We start from the raw sequence: 13,800 nt of genomic DNA, 5'->3' as shown, positions 1-13,800 counted from the left end.
CTGGGAAAGGCAGCTTGATCCTTATATGTCTCATTCCCAGTCAATAATGCAATGATAATACTATTATGCAAACTTGCGATTAAAATTTTAAATCCCACTCAAAGCAGTAGGTCATATTATCACTGTGTGTATTTTTACCAGTTAAAATGTTTTAAATTTCACCCAATTCAACCAGAGACATTTCATGTATGCTAAAAATATACAAAAAACAGCAAACACCAGAATAAAAATTGCATTATGTACACAATAGTATGCATGTGATTTTAATGGTCAGATAACATGCTTTAATATTAACGTTTAAATGCTCATAATGCACAAAAAAAAGAAAAAAACAAACACCCGTCACTGTGTATGCACATTCAAGAACGTGAGAAGTTCCAAGGAAGTTAAGTAACTCATTTGTGCATCAATCTTATAAACGCAATTCCACCAAAACACCCAATTTTTAACACAGAAGTAAAGTTTTATTCATTTCTTTACTGCTTAAGACTCCCGTAATTGACTAAAGTTTGATCACTGGGAGAGATTTGGAAATGTCTTGTCTCAAGGAACTAATCCATAACAATATACATAATGCCGTTATGCTTGATGAAACTAGTTTCTATACGCAGGGACTGATTACGGACCGGGCCAGCGGGGCCGCTGCCCAGGGGCCCTTGGGGTGCAGGGGGCCCGTGAGGCCCCTAGCCCAAAACAATTTGCAACGCTTATCAACAATGTATTTTCGTTCGTCTATTTTAGAGGGCCTACATTCTTTGATCCTCTGCCTACAAGGGCCCCTGAGCCTATAGAGAGGGCGTTTGGCTGCCAAGGGCCCTTGAATTGTGGTGGTTGTGGTGCTGGTGGTGGGGGGGAGGCCCTCGCAAACGTTTTGCCCAGGGGCCCACACAACCCATAATCCGTCCCTGTCTATACGGTGTCCTGTATCATAATGGTACATTTTTTGGGCTATAATTTTGTCTTTTCTCCTTTTTCAAGGGTCAAAATATGTTTCGGACAGCTGTTGGTATAACTGCCCAAGCATTTACCAGTGAAGCACCAGCCGAATTAGAACATACCACACATTTATGACCCATAATCTATGCATCCAAAAATGATGCTATCCCTTAAAGCCAAATTTGAAAGACAGCTACATGTAAGATGACTATGTAGAATCAACATGTCATATGAACCTTGGGGTCCTGTTTTTCCACTTCTTTGTCCACTATCAGTATAGAATCAAATGAAAATGAGTGACATGGATGATTTTACATGATAAGTAATACATTATAATGTGATTAGACTTTAAAGTCCTTCTGTATTACAACAGAAAAATAAAAATTCAACAGAAGACTTGCACGGTGGTACTTTAAACATTTAGCATATTTTTAAAAGGTACAATATAAAGATCAAGTAATGAGCGAAGTACTGTTTATAAACCGTAGCAACATTCAAAAGTTTTAATCATTATGCAACAGTGGCACTGCTACAGCCTTAACCCTTTCAAAACCATAAAAAACTCAAATGATAAGTGAAAAAAGTACAAGAAATGGTATAAAAGAAGTTCCCCGATGAGTTTGTACCACAGAATGATATGAATAAAGTGCAAAATCCCAGAAGGCCCCGAACTTATCTGCACGTCTAGTCTTTCTGATCATAGTGTGCTGCTGTACATATTATTTATAAGACAGAAAAATATGGCACATCTAAGCATTATAAAAATGTCATAATTACTGTATGAATGCAACGGTGTTCCAAGCTGAAAGAAGTATGGTAGTAACACATAACCAGTGACAATGTAACACTCAACTATGGCTCTAAATAACAGATTTTCCTGTAATCGTGACAAAAACGCTGAGCTTTTGCAGTTGTCTAATACATTGATCCTTGTGCTCTACTGCAGAACCAGATCCGTCTGGGCGGCGAAAGATTCAAACAGCGGCGGAATCCTGGCCCACCACCTTAGCGGAGGACGCGGGTGACAAGGAGTGCTTTCTCCCCCAACCAGACGACTTCCTGATCATGCTGGGGTGGAAGTCGACATGCCGACGGGCGTGCTTAGTCAGGTGGTCGCTCCTCATGAAGCACTTGTCACAGAGCGGGCAGGTGAAGCGCTTCTCTCCCGTGTGGGTGCGGTAGTGTCGCGTCAGCTCGTCGGAACGGGAGAACTTCTTGGTGCAGTCAGGCCAGCTGCACTGGAAGGGCCTCTCTCCTTAGAAAGAACCAGTGGGTACAGTGTAATGTCACACCATTCCGAACAAGGGGGGGGGGGGGTCTTCAAACCAGGATTTGAACATATCACTGGTATGTAATAAGCACTTAAGTTAACACACCCATATGTGTGTGTGGTGTGTGTTTGTACTCAGGTGTGATGTAACATATAAGACTGTAAGATAGCTGGCGTGTGAAAATGGTGCCAAGGCTGACAATCTTAGACTGCATTCATGGAGAAAAGTTCCTCAAAAACAGTCTGTGTTATAGATGAAAACGGTTAACCTAATAAGTTAGTCTCAGCTGGTGTCACTAAATATATTATTCATCTATACAGCCATCTGGGGGGTCATTACCAAGACTCATATATAGAACAGTTCAGCTGTGCAAAATCATTTTAAACCGGGCGAAAATACTACTAAAGTGTTTACAGGGGTCAATAGAGGGCGTCTGCTTATATAACTGGTTAGGGTTGTGATTTAAGCAAACTACGCTAAGGGAAAAAGATGACTGCAACAAGACAGACTAATTTTTAAATAAAGGACACAATGCATCTGCTAAGGCTTGTATTTAACAAACGCGTGTTTTCCCGAAACATGAGCCCTTAGGCCACTAATAATTTCGCAATAGCTCAGCACAGGCTGTTCTAAATTCGCTCTCCAGTTGTAAACAAAACAGTGTTTTTACCGCTCTGGGTTTCTGCGAGTCCCAGTTCGTGTCCTTCCAAAGTATTTCATCAGAGGCAGTGGCATACCTGGCAGGATCAGCAGACCCCTACTCTAACTTCGAAGGGGTGTGTATTGTCATTACTCACCAGGCACATGACTACCGCCTAAATCTTATGTCGCAACGTTGTTGTAAAATCAAAGCATAGGTACACTTTTGAGTAACTCGTGGTTTTCACGAAATTGGAGTATTCTACTGTGGAGTTGTTTCGCATAGATTAGATACATTAAGTTGATTCGCATTTAATTATTTCCGAATACTCACCGGTGTGAACTCTGAAATGGGCTTTGAGATGAGATGATTTGCCGTAGACTTTCTCACAACCGGTGAAGTGGCAGCGATGTACTTTGTCGGAGGGGTTAAATGAAAATTCCTCAGATTTTCTGTCCGAAGTCCGACCTGGAGTCATCGGATTCGGCTTTACCCTCTCAAGATCCCGGATCTTCCCCCTGATATTGTTTCCATTTTCACGATTCTGTTCCCCCGTAGCGTCTTCACACAGATATTTTGTAATACCGTTAGTACACGTGGACGGACTACACCTTTTCAAGTCAAGCAAAATCATTGCAACCATGAGTAAGGTCCCTTCCTCGCGGTTCTCCATTGAAACATCCTCGGCCGAGACCCTTTCAGGACAACGCGTGACCGCACGGTTTGATATGGCAACCAAACACTCAGCAGCAAAATCAACATCCGACATAGTGCTCGCCTTTGATACTTATGAAAATGTAGAAATATGAGCCCTGTCAAATTCAACAAAGTGGCATAACCACTAAAGGCAACACATGATTAAATTGTGTCGAGCAGATTCAACGTAGATCTGAAAACGTGTCTCCTGACACACGTGTCTTCTTCAATGTGACTTTAAAACGGTGAGTCTAAATAAAAAAAAAATCTTCTAACAGGACCAAGTAGCATTAATCATATAAAACAAAATTATTTGGTTTTTAGATGCGATTGAAAATGATGGGGGGAAAAAAGTCCTGCGAGCCTTAAGTAACTGGATAACACCTGCGTCTGTAAATCTAATTTGAAGTATTTCATCTTGTACTTCTCAGAGAAGATATTTCGCGGAATTCCGGAGTGTCAAAATAAAGCTGGACTCTGATTGGGTAAAAGTTGCCATGACGCTTTCAAGCCACGCCCTGTGTTACTTAGAAAAAGATAAATGACAGTCTGTCCAGCGAATCAAATATAAGCATTTCTAAGCGGGCTATGGGGTATAAATCCCTTATACTCAAAGCGTCGTACTTTCTATAGTGATTTGTAGAACGCGTGGTTCGTATTGGGGGCGCGTCTTTTTTTTCCCGAACAATATTACCTTATATTAGTAGGAAAGAAGGAAAATTATTTATATTAGTAAGAAGAAAATAATTGCTTCACATTTAAAACATTTCCGTCCGAATAAGTAATCCGGGTTCTATAGAAGATAATACGTAGTGGAAAACAATGATGTTATATTATTTGGAAAAAATGATTTCGCTTAGTAAGAACAATTTAGTCACATTATTTGTTAAACGTTTTATTGTACTTAGGTTTCCTTTTTGTAAGGTTAAATATGACCAACAAGAATTGTTACGTGACAATCGTGTGCGAGAATGTTTAGGAATAGTGTTTCGTTCATTTAAAACTCAATATACCCCAAATTGATTAGGTATTTCCATGCAGATACGGATAGTTTTTATCCAAATGATTACTAGTTAAATACATGTTTAATACATTAGTGATGCAGTCAATCAGGTGGAAAAGGGAAACTTTTCAGAATTAAGTATCTAACCCTTTCGTAATTGTGAAATACGTCACGGAAGTATTCGGATCAAAGACAACAGACAGTAGAAACATATACCATCGAAGTGAAATTGGTGTATCTGAGCTATATTACACGGTTCCTTGCAGTATTATTATAGGTCACCGCTCTGACGGCTTTCCGGGTCCGACCGCGCCGCGACCCCACATGAGGAACAGACTGTTCTTTTCCGCGAACTGAAAAACAAGGCCGACAACTTCACAACTTAAAGGCGCACCGAAACAACCCAGACTCTTCTCTGGCAAACAGAAACTTAAAATGTATGCTAATTAAAATAGCATGTATTCTGTTTATTTATTTTTTAATCACGTGTACTCTGCTTTCCTGTATACTGCAGGGCGAGCAGTCAGTGTACTGTGATATTTCCATGAGGATGTATCGGATGTCTTGCCTAGTAAAGTGTGCCTGAAATGTATTGTTTTAATTGTATATGAACAGGAAGGTAGATAAATTACTGCGTTTGTTTTATGACTGTGACATACTTATGAACTTAATGTTTAGACAGTTCTGCTACAAAAATTTGTGTTGAATTATTTATTATTATGTTTGTTTACTGGTGAATACTGCATGTCATAGTTAAATGATAAATGTCCAGGAATTACATTACACATATCCAGAAAAACACTCTTTGGAGACATCTGATGAAACAATTGCATTGTTTATTTGCTCTTTTTTTTAAAACTTATTTAAAAATGCATGCCAAACAATAGCCTCTGCACATTAAGTAATACATATTTGTATTTGCATACAAATACCACCATAATTGTCTTTGAATAAAATATCTCTCTCTTAATTTCACTCGCTTTTTATCGTATGTTATACATAATGCATTACAACTCTGTTGGAAGAACTGCATGCATTTATAGACACAAGAAACTGGGACACCTGGAAGTTGCTTTAGTTAAACTACACTATTATTGCAAAAACGGGTGCTTAGACTCCTCATTACCATACAAGTGCTCAACAACAATAATAATCATAATTAAAAAAAAAAACTTGACAGTGGTATATAATTCACAAAACTGTATACTACAGTATAGGAAAATATTTATAAAAGCTGTACAGTACGTCCCATTGTATTATTGGCACACAATTCTACATGGTAGTTGAGAAAATCCGTAGGAAAATAAGATCGATGGTGTCCTGATAATATAGGCTTTACTTTTCATGATGTTTTGGGGTTTTCATTCTTCCCATTAACTAATTTGCACATAAGATACAAAGACATTTACAGAACATTTCGAAAACATAACTGGACAAATTCTGCTTCCAAATAATTTGCGTAAGTGGATGGTTTTATCAGTTGCTTTCACTTCGACTTAAAGCATGAGAATATGTTTTTTTTAAGTAATATTAATATAGTATTATCGCTTGTAAAATAGAATTTGTAGGTCAAGGTGATTTACAGATTTAATACCTAAGGACCAGTTTTGTACTGATACACAATTTTCACATACTCCAAAGAGCTAACAGAACCAGCCTAAATTTTTGTGTGACCACATTGAGACCACGTTGTTCTTTTTCACATTCATGAACAGAGATACTAGTATATTTCTTATATTTTAATAAGTCCGTCAAACAAGACTTTTCATTCTTATGCAAAAGCTTCACAACGTTTTTAGTATTAACAAGTGAACAGTATGCAGGAGAATGCAGACCTATATTGGGATACACTCCTGTGTAGTAGAAGCATGTGATTTCGTATTTTAATATGTGGATTCCACTGAAATAAACATTAAACACGTCGGAAATCAAAAGGTCATGAAAGTCAGACGTTTTTTTCTTCCAAGTTTGAAACCCTACAGTGTCTGTCACCGGTGTTGCACATGATAGAGACAAAATCAAACGGTAAAATAAAATATTTCTCTAGCCACTGTGGGTGGGAGCGTGGTAGGAAGGTCAATTTTAAATGATTCTTTTTACACCTATACAGATTTCCTTGTAAATTTGCTAAACTGCAGAATCTGACGACCTCCTTCGGGCCAGTGATGCGCCTTTCTGTCGTCCAGGCCAAAACCTTCTCTGATTCGCTAAAAGTGTGTGTGATTATACATTCAAGCTTTGAGTGAATATCCCTCCTAGCTGGTGGGATACAGAGGAACTGTATATTTGACAACTAGGTGCCAATCCACAGAAATGCATTGTAAGTAGTACAGAGTGCTCAATTTATATTGACAGTAGTGCTAACATATTTATAAGGGGATATAGTAAATAATGCACATCTTTACAAAAAAATATATTATACATGAATAAATCTTTCAGTACTAATATTCACCATAAAGAGTTCCATCCTAAGTAATGACTACAATACTGGTAACTGAATAAATAGCATACTGAATAAAATATAAATATTTAGCTATGAATGTACTTTACCCTTTCAGAAAAATGGGTATTAAAACAAGCTATTTATAAAACAAAACTCTTTTGACTGAAACAATTAGGTATAAATTAAGAAAATTCTATATATTAGGTATAAATATATAGAAAAAAAAATAAAGTCTTGGATAAGCAGAACCTTCAACTAAAGGAATCTGAAGCACAGAATTCAGTTAATAAATTTTTGTCCCAAAATAAATGTCTCCATTAATGATTAAATTTAGCTTGATAAGCTTTAGACAAGATGAAGTAAATGTTAAACAATTATTTACAAAAGTTGAAAGATATTGCAGAATCACAAATTGAAAAGCAGCTAGATGTCTTTAGTCTGAGCATATTTTAAATCACAACAGGACCGACAACAAATTTTTACCTCACTGGCCACTAGAGGTCAGAAGCTGCTTGGGTCTTGTCTACATCAGTCAACAATGCTATAATTTGTGCTACATCAGATACACTGGCAGGGTGAAGACAAGTGTGGTTAGTCCCAAAGAGTATCCTTCCATTTGCATGCCATGATCCCAGCAAATTGGACAATTACAGGGCTGAGGGAACAGCCACGAGCACATTAAGCATATCAAATGTCCGTCAGTGCACTGAACATTTTAAACTTGTTCAATTGCTACTGAACCGACTAGTGTTGGGAAACATGATTCAAAGAGGTCTTTGTGTAGTTAAAGCTTACGCTTTTGTCAAACCTAAGAAGCCAGAACCTCACACTCTGGACTGACATTTTCACCACTGCGATAAATTACTCAGATCGTTCAGAAGTCCAGCCTCTTCACTTTAGTGTCACATCCTGCATACACCAACGACTGTGCTAGGACACACTTTCAATATCACTAAATGAAATTCAATTTAAAATGTGCATATTTTAAAACGTTTTATGTTTTAAAGTGCAAGAATCTCTATTTCACATATCTCTACATGTTACTTGCATAGCAAGTGCTTGTGTGATGACAAATTTAGAAGCATAGGTGGAATGCTTTGATATTGACTGCACATTAACAGTTGTCATGCTGAAGAAACGATGTGAAACATTTAATAACTAAATAAATTCTCTAGAAAAGAAAGCATCACCGTGAGTTCTGCCATAACATTCATCACTGCAAAGTGAAGCAGACTTCAGAATCAGTTATTCTCGTAAATTAGCCTTTAATTTTCAGCATCCATGTCCCTGCATCAATTCCAACACACTGACACAGTCTGTGGCAGTATCACATAACCCGGATTTTCACTTGGAGTCATTTAATTCTTTACAGTTATTCCATAAAAGTAAAACATTCAACAAGAGTTTTGGTCACAAAGCTGACAAAACCAACCTCTAAACAGATTCTAAATTTTTATTTGGTTGTGAAACATTTTATTTATTATCTCTGACTGAACACTTTAGAATAATAACTGTAAAAACGGCAACAAAACTTTCTTTTTTATAAGTTAAAAAGTTTCAGTGTAAATGTTTTGCAGAAAAGTCAAGTACGACTGGTATTGGGGTTAATCAGCTGTATTGTAATGTATGAATCTATATAGTATAGACAATGATGAACTCTGGGAAGATCATTAGCCAACATCCTCTATAACAGCCTGATATTCTAACCTAAACACCAAACGGCACCACTAAGTGTCCCTGATGAATTGCTCTGAAAACACTGTAAGCTTCTTGGGACAAATAATGCGCTTACTTTCAAACATGAAATAACACAGTTAAACATAAAAAAGTATATATGTAATGTGTTTGTCCGTGTGCCTTCGATTGCTTGGTGAGAATTGTTATGGGTGGTGAATTGTTTGTTGAAACATTTCTGTTTTCATTACAATCTAGACAGGGATCAAGTCAAGAAGGGTATGATGAAAAGTGGCAAGCCAACTATTACTGTTACTATTATTTAGAGTTACTATATCCTTAATTTGCAATTTTCTTTTTCGAGGCAACCTACCATGTTGGCAATAGCTAAATTAACATACTGTAAGCTGGTAGGTTCTAAGAAAGTTGTCTCACCAGAACAAGCGTAAATGTCCATGAACTATAAATATTGGTGGTATTTTATGCATTTTCTTTTTTGTGTACCCTCTGTGATTATTTACATGTTGTATATTTTAGCCTTGCAATCTTGCTCAGGATATAAGGTTGAAACATGGACAGGTCAATGTTGGTCTAAACAAATGATAGAATAGTCAGTATATTTGGTAACAGATTACATTCATCGCAACTTCACAGTGCCTTTGTAATGCATTTGTAGAACATTCAGTGCACCTTCACCATGCATTCCTAATCAGCATGTAAGTACCTTAACATCATAACATACCTTAACAGCTTTACTATATATTAATGACAAACATTATACGATTAGACGATTACAATGATTGCTATTATCATATATTGGTCGTTATTAATGTATATTACAGCTGTTAATATATGTTAGGATTTTAAAGTATACTTACATTCTGCTTATGAATGCATTATGAATGCATTATGAATGTCCATTGAATGTTCTATGAATGCAATATAAAGGCATCATGAGGGTACAGTTACCGAATATTTTCTGGTCATTCCGGGCTAATCACTTCATTAACATTTTTTGGGGGGTTTTCTTAGTAGTTCCTGATCGTCATCAATGTTTGCAATCAAGAAAATAACATCTAGCTAAGCCAGACATGTACAGACAGATATTGGCTAGGAACCCTAAGAGATTGAATCCACTGCTCAAATGAAAACTAAAAGAAATTTTTGCTTACTATTTTCAATGACCTGTTGCATAAACATTTATTTGAATGTGGCCAAATCAGTTTTTATATAAATATAAATGTAAGATTAATTCCAGATCATAACAATAAGACTACAGAAAATTCTGTCCTGGATTGTTACTTTTCAATTTGGCCACAGAGCCAAAGAACTTCAAATGAAAGTCAAATGTATTCTTTTTCCAGATTAATGACTTGTTAAAACCTTTGAACAACTTAATGAGAATGGCCACAGTAGCATAATATTGCTAATCAAATGTTTCACACAAATAATATAGATGCATATTCAATATACCAGATGAGTGTAGTAAAATAAATGCTTTTGCTAGGAACAAGCTACACTTATCTCTTTAAACTAGAAGGGGAATAATATTTACTGCAGCAATAAACACCTATAACATTTATAACCTATGATATCAAAGCAATGCATGAAACATAAATGTTTCAGTGGACATACCAAGCACACACCCAGTTGATGGCCCTCACAATCTGACAGGACATTCAACCAAATGCTTTCCCTTTTTCATGTTCATCATTATCACAATAATTATAATCACAGAGACCAAATATACCCTGCCTTAAAATAGACTTTTTTTTCCTAAACATTTAATTTAAAAATGGCAATGGGGCAAATTCCTTAACTTCTATCCTTCACATCACTTTAAAACATGGTTTAATATAAAGAAATACCTTTGTAAGTTTTACACTTAAGCTGTGGAAGATGATCCCTTCAACAAATGCAACCCGCATTTTATAGCACATATACTGTAGTGTACCTTTGCAAAATGCTACCTGTAACAGCAGCACATGTGAATCAACAAAATAAAATGACTGTGCATCTGAAGGAAAATTAATTAAAATATATCTCCTTATTACAGGAGACTTAATAATCTGCATTTTAAGAGGAAAATTAGAAAACAAACAAATAAATAAACCTTGATAAAGCTCTCAGATGTCAAACAACTCTTTTGATGTCGCTTTATGTTTGAATTTGTGGGGTGATGGATGTTTAACCAGTTCAGGCATCACACAGGAAGAAGAAATCTTTGGCTTTAATACCCTGTTTCAGTTCACATTCTAGACATCTCCTTATTTAGATTTTTTTTCTTTTGAGTCTTATTTTTTCATTTGGATGTTGATTATTTTACAGGAACAGCTTGTGTTCTCCTCCCAACCAGATAATGTGAATTACATGAATATGTACTATATACAGCACCAGAGGATTTCAACCTGTCACCAGCCTGACAGGGACCCCTTACCACTCATGCAGCTTCATATAAGCAGAGAAAAAACAAAGATTGTGGGGGGGAGGGGCGGTAGGTGTGTGTGTGTGTGTTGGGGGGGGGGGGGGTTACAACACACAACAGTTGTTTCTTAATGCAAGATGAAATTGTCTGTTTGATTCCATATTTATTTATTCTCTAGAGCAGTGCTTCTGAAGGTGGTATTCAGGGACCCCCAGACCGTCCACCTTTCACCCCCCCTCCCAGCTCCATGCCAGACAGTGTACAGTAGAGACAGTCCCAGTAGGGAGCAAAACTGTGGACTTTCTGGTAGGAAGCTGGAAGGGAGCAAAAATGGGGAGCGTGAGAGGATCCCCGAGGACCGGGTTGACACTCCTCAAAAGGGCACTGGAGGCTTTCGATTATTCATGAGCAGTGCCTACAGCATGTGCAATTTCCTTTTTCTGGTTTGTATCAATGAGTAAACAGGACAGGTACGGAATACTAAGATTACGACAGATGTGTAATCTAACAAATTTACGATCAACCTTTTTCTCCCCAGACAAAGTTTAGTATAAGCTTAGAATAGGAACAAAGAAGTTGGGTCCAGATATGAGAATCTTACGTTAAATAAAGACAAACAGCTCTCTCGTTTAATGCAAAATTATCGTGGGATGTGTGTTTTCGGAAATTATTGGTTTGATCCACATTGACAGTCCCCATGGAAGAGTTTACACTGAACACCACTACTGTAATTTTCAGCTCCTAGTCATCTTTTTTTGGTTTGGTGATGGCCCATTGGCACCAGGCAATATAGTAAGTACATAATACGCTGAGAATTTAGGAAGTGAAATAAATGATCTTTGTAAACCCTCGGAAGATCTAGGTGGATTAAAATGGGTTTAGGTTGACTAAAGTGGTTGACATGGAACAACTGACTTCATAATTATTGGCAATAACTGTGTGGTCCTGTTCCAGGAGTCATAGTAAGAGACTCTTTATGTAAAATTCTGTCTGCTGTCAAAACTGCGGAAGGCCGAGCTCTTAGTCATCTTCTTCATGGTGAGACTATCTGTCTTACCATCTGACTTGGTTGAGGACTTGCTTCTCTGGAAGGGGTTCCTTGAGTACCTCTGCCTGTCCATCTTCTCGCTGAAGGAGAAGGTCTTGAGGGCATGGGCATTGGCTGTGTGCGAGTCCTCGGATGAGCAACTGTTGGCCCTCTCCAGCCGAGACAGCGGCATGCAGAAGGGGCCCATCATCCCCGCCCCGCTCTGGTAACCAGTCACGGTTGCCACCGTCGATCTGCGGGACTCGGCCAGCAATTCTCCTTCCTCTGGGTCGGACTCAGCGTGGCTGAGCTCGGCCTCCCGTTCGGGGTGTGAGGTGCCCAGGTCTTGCGGCTTGTCGAAGAAGCAGGAACTGGGCGACTCGGAGCGCTCGGGCGGGGCGTGTGCAGTGGAGACGCAGCGGGTGTCGATGCAGTCAGTGATGCTGGTGTACTCGGCGGCCTTCACCTGCACGCCAAGGCTGCCGTAATAGCCACGCGGCGTGAACATTAGGCTGTGTGACTTAACCAAGGGCGGGTCTTCCAGGAAAAGCGGCCCTGCAGTGGACAGGTAGCGGCTACTCTTGGAACGCTCCAGGGTTGCTGGGGGGTCGAGGTCCCATGGCGTCAGGCTTTCGGGCAGCAGGTGGCTGGAGCACAGCGAAAGGTCAACAGCTGCACTGTCCTCAAACACAGCTGTGCCCTCCGAGAGTCTGTCTCCCCCAGAAATAGCCCCCAGGGCTGAACTGCTGTAGGATTCCCCAGCCTGAACGGCCTCCATGATTTCCGAGGGTAGGGAAGACTCCCCCGGAAGGGACAGCAACCTCAGAGGGTCCGCGTCGGCCATTGGGGCATGTGCCTCATCCGACGCTGACACGTAGATGTCGATGCATGAGGATGGACGATGCTGCTGCGAGACTGCCAGCGTGTTCAAGGGGATGGGCTTGTGCTCTTTCTGGGAGGCAGATGCCATGGACTGCGAGCTGTTGGCACGGTGCAAGCTCAGAGAGTGCTCTTTGAAGAAGCCTTCGATTCTGTCAGCCCCGCCTCTGTCCCGCGAACCTCCAACATAGAAAGAATGGCTCCTGGCACGTGGAGCCAAGATGGTCGGTGAGGTGGGAGAGATAGACTCCTCACCAGCCTGCTCCAGGGCTTCTTGTATCCGGTAGGCGTTGCCCTCTTGACTGTTGAAGCTGCTCTGTCTCAGGATATAAGCCGTATCGGTGCAGTCGGAAGACGTGCGCGACCGAGCCTTGTTGACTTCGCTGCGCTCCACCCCGGCAACTCGCTCCAGCGCCAGAGCCAATCGGCCAATCATTTCTTCCATCTGAGCCAGCCGGATGTCCACAGTCTGGAGAGAAGCCTTCATGAAATGTTCACGTTCGTTCACCTCCTCCAGGCGCATAGACATGTTCTCCACCCTGACACGAGACAAGCAAGCAGTATAATGTTTGCATTTGCTGGCAAATTACAATGTGGCAGTCTTACCTATTTATATCCACCAGATGCTTTTCTGAAACATGAGAATGAGTGACAGAAGAAAGGAAAAGCAAGCAGCTAACAGGAGCACATCCAGCACTCCTGCATTTACATTTTTGGCACATTTATTAGATCATGCATTGAAGTGGGTCTTAAAATACTTTTTTAAAAAACAGACTAGTTTTTCTCTCACATTGTATCACTCATTA

The 13,800-nt window shown here is 39.4% G+C and overlaps 2 protein-coding genes across 8 annotated transcripts in view; both read right to left on the bottom strand.

Annotated features, from left to right (window-relative positions):
* Positions 1-247: 247 nt before the first annotated feature.
* klf9 (Kruppel-like factor 9) lies at positions 248-3,979 on the bottom strand. Its single transcript, XM_048992016.1, has 2 exons — positions 3,181-3,979; positions 248-2,191 (listed from the first exon to the last, which is right to left on the bottom strand). The coding sequence occupies exons 1-2, from the start codon at positions 3,614-3,616 to the stop codon at positions 1,911-1,913; spliced, it is 717 nt and encodes a 238-aa protein (XP_048847973.1). The 5' UTR covers positions 3,617-3,979; the 3' UTR covers positions 248-1,910.
* A 1,383-nt stretch (positions 3,980-5,362) lies between these two features.
* trpm3 (transient receptor potential cation channel, subfamily M, member 3) overlaps positions 5,363-13,800 on the bottom strand; it is a 132,463-nt gene continuing 124,025 nt past the window's right edge. For all 7 annotated transcript variants that reach the window (XM_048991726.1, XM_048991779.1, XM_048991735.1 and 4 more), the window contains one exon: positions 5,363-13,533. In XM_048991726.1, the coding sequence (XP_048847683.1) occupies positions 12,063-13,533 (1,471 nt within the window). In that variant the 3' untranslated portion in view covers positions 5,363-12,062. The remainder of the gene's footprint in view (positions 13,534-13,800) is intronic.

This window comes from Brienomyrus brachyistius, chromosome 2 (assembly GCF_023856365.1).
Source record: "Brienomyrus brachyistius isolate T26 chromosome 2, BBRACH_0.4, whole genome shotgun sequence".
Classification (NCBI taxonomy): Eukaryota; Metazoa; Chordata; class Actinopteri; order Osteoglossiformes; family Mormyridae; genus Brienomyrus; species Brienomyrus brachyistius.
This window is presented reverse-complemented; position numbering and strand designations above follow the sequence as displayed.

Coding starts and splice junctions, on each gene's coding strand:
- klf9 (XM_048992016.1), bottom strand. CDS start 3,616: ATGTCGGATGTTGATTTTGCTGCTGAGTGTTTGGTTGCCATATCAAAC. Junction 2,192..3,180: donor CCATTTCAGAGTTCACACCG/GTGAGTATTCGG, acceptor GTTCTTTCTAAG/GAGAGAGGCCCTTCCAGTGC.